Genomic DNA, 7,307 nt, shown 5'->3' on the forward strand with positions numbered 1-7,307 from the left:
TTTTGCTCATCAGTGAGTAAAATAACGAAATTATAGTTCAAGTGGAAAATAGTATTTATGTAAAGAGATATATTAAAATAAAAAGTGCACAACTCTTCTTAAGTGAAAGCTAAAAAAAAAATGCTTCACGTGTCGTGCAACCTACTGATAAAGCGCCGACGAGTCATTAGGCTAGTTGGGTTAGTAAAATAACGAAATAATAATTTTTCATATAATCTTTGAAAATTATATGAAATTATATAACCCCGACGATATCATCATCCATCGCGATAATTTACTGTCAACATCGTCAACTGCCAATTTAGGGGACATCGCCCAACCCTATCTTGTAGCTGCCTCTGACCCAGCTTCATTCCCATTCTTGGACTCAACATTGATCCTTGATCAATGTAAAGCATTAAGGTTTTTTCTCTCTCTTTCTCTCTGGTTTGGAAGATGCAGCTTGAATCATTTTGATAAAGAAAGTTCAGCCTTTCAAAGGAGCACCTGTTTTGGACCGGCTCCGATGTCTGAAACAGTCAACCATTGCCTTTGAAACACTGATTTGTGTTCATCTTGGGCTATACCAAAATGTTAAGCAGAGAGAAGGGATTTGGTTGCACTTGAGCTTGACTATCACGGATCATGACAGGGGCTTTGTGTGTATCCTCCCCAGAAAAAAATCTGCCATCATCACTCTGACTGGGTGTGCCCCATATGGTGGGTGTTTGTGGACTCAAGATTAAATCTGGCCCTGTGGTTAGAAATGAGTCAGTGCTTAAAAAAAGATGTTCATACACCATAAAACATCACACAAAACAACTTCACACACCATATAAAGAGCATCAGACTTAGCAACAGTGCACCAACCAAGTTGGCAAAAGCACTTTATTGGAATACATTTCAAATGTGACCTGTATGTTGATCCACCTTCCAATTCGCATAGCTGCACATCCATTACCCAAAAACAACAAACAGACATTGAATGATGTATTCCTTAGTGTTCTCATGGCATTTTCCTTCGGTTGCATTTGGAGGGAACCAATTCAAACTCATTCAATTCCAACATAAACATGTGCCCAAATGTGCCTCAACCACACTGCCACCTGTGAATGCCAATTACATCCAGTTTGCATGGTAGCATGAGAGTAAGGAGACAGTGAGAAAGAAAGTTAAATGTATGGGTACAACACTTTACCAGACCACTGAGCATAAGCAATGTCCATTGAAAATCACTGGTATAAAGGACTCTCTGTTCCAGGGTGTATGTAGTTCTCTCCATGGTGGGGAGACAGAGATGGGGGGTGGGGAGGGGTCATGGGCACCCTGTTGCAGCTTCCTGTGAGTGGAGGCGGTCTGGCTCATGTGAAACTAATGAGCGTGGACAGAGCCAAGCCACACCAGGCCAGCTGCAGGCCACCTCATCTGGTCAACCTCGCTCTTCTTTTCTGCTGAATTTCCAAAGAGAATTTAACATCTCTAACTGAACCAAGTAGAGTAAGAAACTAAAAAATGTATGCAATCCATTTTTTTCATCATTTTCAACATTGGTTGTCATATTGTTAAAAACTGTTAGCAACATCCAGAACATGCACTTTAAAAGTTCAATTTCAGCCAAACAACAATTTCCCTTTTATGTAAACACTTTATTCAGTACCAGTCCAAGTTTTGTGAAGACAGACTAACAAACTTGGATCCATCCATGTATATACCTTAACCGGACCATAAGTAGGACCTCAGCATTGCACGCATACTGTACATGCTCCGAAATACAGCTAACACATGTCATGTGTTTAACCAGCCATATTTTATGTCTTTCCTTCAAATATTCAATTGCGCACTGTGTTATGAAAACTTGAAAAAGGCAGATGAAGTCGATTGTAGCTCCACTACTCAAAAACCCACTGTGGCTTGATTATAACAGTGCATGTAAACAAACAGTTTAGAGCTTAATGGTCACAGGCAAATTACATGTCCACTAACATTGTACAATCTTCATTGAACAAAATTTCAGTCAAGGTTGGGCAGAAATGTCCTCACATTCACCTTAATTTTTTATGGGAGCATGCTGGAGTTCACTATTCTTGAAGGACAGTGTTCAACTGTCCGATGATAAGACATGACATTTCATCAGGATACACAGTGCCTTTATGGACAGGCTGCCCTTTTCCAGAGGGAGCTTGAGGAATGCTTCACACAACCCCTCTTCAAAATGTGAGATTCAGCAAAAACAATTTCATATAACATATAATTAGGTCTTAAAAGGTCAGACCAGCATGAGACGCTTTCTAAGGAGCCTGGCCACATTCCAGCAGCCTTTTATAGATGCCTGCATTGGCAACTCTTGATTTGTTGCTAAGCTAAGAACAAAAAAGGAGTATTGGGTACACTGGTATATCAGAACTGTCTTTGGCATGAATTTCAGGTAATAAAAATGGATTTAACCTGACTGATGATGATGTTCATTATGCTTGAGGCATAGAGGTAAGGATAAGAATTGACAAACACATAAGCCAAAGCGTTTCACTGACATTATTCTTTGCCCTCATTCATCATCGGATAAGCAAGCTGTCCTAAATAATGCAGCACTGTTCGTAGGTAAAGTGTCAGTGGTTACTTGGTTGGCCAGAGATGGAAATGTGATGACATGTAACTATTTAAATTGGCTCCATAAATAAGATGATCATGTACAGTTCCAGGTAGTATAATCATAAGCACCACAGTGGCTTGAGGCTGTCTACAATGGATGTATCACAACGAATGCTAACAGTTTATTTGTCTTGTTGGCAGTAGCAGCACCAGTGCGCGCAGTGCAAAATGGCCGTTTACTGCTGGCGTGATGTGACTTATGCATCCCAGTGTGGACAGCATTACTGATTATAATGGGAAAGTTTAGCTTTTGCTTGGTGTAGACACAGTGTAACTAAGCCATGTAAAGGTAAATCGGAAAGCTGTTTTGAAAACATTGTTTATTATTGCAATTACGTTTGGTAGCGCTAGTGTCACAAAAATTGCATTTTTCAGCTTTAATGTTTCTTTTTACTTTATGATCAACAATTTACTGTAAAGAACAGAAAGGATATTAAGACACAATATTAAAACGAAAGTGGAGTGCTTGAATCTCATCTTTGATGGACACAAAATTTTGTTTTAATCTCAAGCACTTTTCAACCAAACAAGGCAATTATGCAGTAAACCCAGTCTAAATTCAAACACCTTAAGCAATTCAAGAAACTTGTGCAAACCCTGTAAACACCATTGGAAAAAAGCAAAAGAGAGATTTTGATGTGTTTAATGAGTCATTTCATGGACCGAACACAATGCTGCAAATTTCAAAATATCAAGTTTTGGCTTGATGTGGTTCGTCATTTATTTTGGTTTGCAAATATCCATATCCATATAATCCATATATTGTCCCATCCCTAATTGGTTCCTGTGTGTCTCATGACCAAACAACACAATGTTATAACACAATCAATGAGGTTTGATTTTTTGCTGATGCTCGGTTTACAGGAGCTGATCAATTACTTGATTTGAGAGTGAATAATTACTTAAATTTTGGCAATTTTGTTGGGTGAAAACTCTTTAAGACCTTCAATCATTTTGGTATCAAATATATGGCAAAACAACCATTGTGCATGTCTCTAGCAAATTGTTAGGGCTGCTTTATTTTATTGGCTAACTGGCTGCTTCCCATTTTGGATTCTGTTTCCTTTTCTTCAAACCATCTTTATCAGGCTCTCATACTGAAAAAAGAAATGCCAGACTGACTTAATTCATTTCTCCTACTTCATATGACAGTATGACATAAACCTCAATAAAATGACATTCAAACGGTATTACAATATCTCTTTATCATAAAATATAATGTAGCGCCACAAAACAGAGATGCACCTAGCTCTAGAGTGTTGGGATTATCCAATCACAGTGATTGAGGTAAATGGTAGTGTTACACATTTGGCAGGGGACAGACGAGAGGGGGAGAACAGAATTATAAGACAGCTAATCAATACTGCAATCTACCACCGCACTGACTTGAGCATTATTGTAAATACTTTAAAACCAACCACTGCCATTTCAACTGATAACATGAATTTGTCTGGTAGGATGCTATTGTCAATATTAATTAGCCTACACATTTGTTGCCCGTTAGAGAGTGCAACCCACTCCATCAGTTTCCACTGTCCAAATATTTTCAATTTGGCCACTAGATCAGTTTCAAAGGAAAACCAGGAAACTGAAAAACTGGACAATTTCTGTCCCAGTCCCCATCCATTTTTTAAAAGGACTTTCATCAGCTCGCACTCCCAGTAGACTCAGCCTATGACCCTTTCAGCGACGCATGAATGAACAGTAGGAGGACGATGTGGTGTGTGTGTGTGTGTGGGGGGGGTTCCCAGATCATACAACTGTTTGAACCACATGGCATTTGAAGACAGTTTGGCTGTGTTTAGCAAAGTTAGTTTAAAAAAAAAAAAAAAGTCTGAGAGATTTGCCTACGATTCAGTCAGACCTAGTGTGTGGTGAAAAATAACAAATGTGCTTCCTATAACACAGGAAGGGTGAGGCAAACGGAGATTGTTTTATTGTCTGTTACAGCCTGATGAATTTACTAATATTGTAAAAAACTGGATATGAATCCAAATCTAAATAGCTGACTAATGAAACATGACTTGTTCAATTTCATTAACACCCTGAACGAATATTAACAAAAACCGTGGCTGAATGAACACTGTCTGAGGTTATTTTGCACTGGCAAAATGCCAAATCTAAACCACATGTGAAACAAAACTCATAATATTACCTCTATCGAAATTCATTTTACTCCAACTCACATTCTGCACTAGAAACCCATGTCAAGGAGAAATGCACGCAAACTAAATGAATGCTATACTGTTGAGTATTAGCTGTGATCAACAATCAGCTGGACTACGGTTTTTGAAATGGCCACCAAAAATGTCATTAGCTGGGTTTCCATAAAAATGTTTAGCATTTTTAAAGCGGATTTCTAATAAATTGACAAAAGAAAATGTAAATCATAGTGCGTTTCAATCCACTACGTCAAGTGCATTATCTAGAGGGAACCCACATTGTCATGATGTAACAGTGACCTTATTGCTTTGGGAATATTTGTATTTGCACTATTAGCTTCTCCCCCTTCAACATGACCACTCTCGGTGTCAATTAAACAAGCACGCTCTGCAGGTGCTCTCAATATCTCAGTCAATCACTCATCTCCGCACCATTCCCAATTTAATTGTGGATCCCAATTTAAATCAGATTGATGTTGGTCGCAATGCCACTAATAACATATATAACTGTTTAACCTTAAATAACAGCACCGCGTGTTCATGCATTTGCTTAATAATTTGTGATTTGTATTGCAACAAAACCCCAAATGCGGTAAACGAATCATAAATACTAATGATTCCTCACAGGAGCAGTTTTGTAGCAATAAGACAACTTTCTTATTTTTGAATGAATCTCTGCTGTGTGTGATGCCCTCGTGGTTTTTACTGGTTGCCAGTATGTCACAATGACCTTTGATATTGACAACAGAACTGTTCATAACTGTATTCAATACAAATAATGTTAGCAATTCACAATTAATGTCATTTTACTGTGTGGAGCATAAACATTACTGCAGAATATAACTTGCAAAAGTGCAGCTAAGTGCACTTTCTAAAAATGTAAAATAAATAAATTCTTTTTTTTTTTTTAAATCGGTATTAGCCGATCTTGGTGTTAAAACAAAAAACTATTGATGATCGTATCGGCCTCATTTTCTGATCGTTGCACCACTAGAAAAAAAGTTCATATTCATATTGCCCTTCTGCAAGTGACTAATTTGAATGATGCAGAACATTTAAACTACAGAGTATTTTGGACAGGTTTAGTTTTCATCATTTATGTCCAGAAGTAGGGGTGTTGATATCCTCAAACGTGCTTTGCCTTTTAAAGTTTCAAGCTGCGTTAAAGGTAGGGATGGTTGTTATGTTATAATTAAGGGTATATTACAGGGACAGGTTATTCTCATACTAAACATGCATTATCCTCCAGCTCATCCATCTGACTTTATTGTTAAAGTGTTTGTGGACCTTTCTGTTATGTCAGCGGATTTGACGATTGTGGTTGAATTTCAATTGTGTAATGAATTTGTTTATGGACAGATACTCACATGGTTCTGCACTTCTTACTACTCAGGACAGGTCTCTTCAGGACATTTACAAGGATCTTGGTTTTGTTGATGTATGGAGAAGTATTCATCCTTTGAATAAAGAATATACTTTTTTTTCTGCTTCCTATTGCCATAAATTCAGATAATTCTACTTTTTTTCTTACATCTTGTAATATACAAAGTATTTTACCTTCGAATCATGCTAGTATGACAATGGATTTACTACTTAGGAGCCTGGTTGAGCGGTCCAGACAGTGGAGGCTTAATATTGTGACTATTAGGGACAGTGCCTTCTTAGATTACTTCTCTGAATTTAAATCCTTTACATCTATTAATTCATCATCTATAAATAATCCATCATTATTATGGGGAACCTGTAAAGAGGGCTAATTAGTGGTGCTTGCAAAGCATCACTATTGTAATCTCACATACTTATTTTTATTTTTATTTTTATTTTTATATCTCCGTACAAAATTTCGGCACCTAACTCGTCCCGCACCGTTTGGCGTAGACCCACGAATGAGGTGTCAAATCGAACGGCCTATTGATGACACGTGTGCTATGACTTTTATAGGCGATCGGGGGTATGGTATTTGCCCCAGGGGCAAAAAAGCGGCCGAAAAATCCCATAGACTTAACATTGCGACTAACTTTGACGCGTCATAGCTCCGATTGAGGATTTCACAGAAACGTGTGATTTGCCACATTTGAAGAGGCTGGCAGGCTCTGTAAGAGCATACCTCAATATGGGGTAAAAGTTGCACCCCTGGGGGGCAGGAGCTGCCCAAAAATGCCCCAATTGACTTATAATGGTGTAGGGCGGCCCATGAAATGAAATGGCATAGGGATTTTGTATTGAACATAGCTCTGGATCACAGTGTCATAGAGACGAGGGGACGGGCTCATTTTACTCAGACGACCAATCAGTCTCTCAAGATCATTGTGAAGCTATCAAGCCACGCCCTAGCAACCATTTAGAGCACCTTAGCAACAAGTCCCATAGACTTCTATTGAAACAGATCAAAGGGATATCTCCGGATAGAAGTGTCATAGAAACACAAAGGTGGTCTCGTTTGACTCGGGAGAGCAAACAGCCAATCATGAATCACCTCAACACTTCCTAGCCCCTCCCTAGCAACCATTGTCGAGC

General features: G+C 38.5%; 1 protein-coding gene across 1 annotated transcript in view; it reads right to left on the reverse strand.

Moving 5' to 3' along the window:
- Positions 1–2,267: 2,267 nt before the first annotated feature.
- Positions 2,268–7,307, reverse strand: part of LOC127622486 (protein sel-1 homolog 1-like) — a 12,591-nt gene continuing 7,551 nt past the window's right edge. Inside the window, exon 7 of the mRNA XM_052096588.1 lies at positions 2,268–2,339. Coding sequence (XP_051952548.1) covers positions 2,268–2,339 — 72 coding nt within the window. The remainder of the gene's footprint in view (positions 2,340–7,307) is intronic.

This window comes from Xyrauchen texanus, chromosome 28 (assembly GCF_025860055.1).
Source record: "Xyrauchen texanus isolate HMW12.3.18 chromosome 28, RBS_HiC_50CHRs, whole genome shotgun sequence".
Lineage (NCBI taxonomy): Eukaryota > Metazoa > Chordata > Actinopteri > Cypriniformes > Catostomidae > Xyrauchen > Xyrauchen texanus.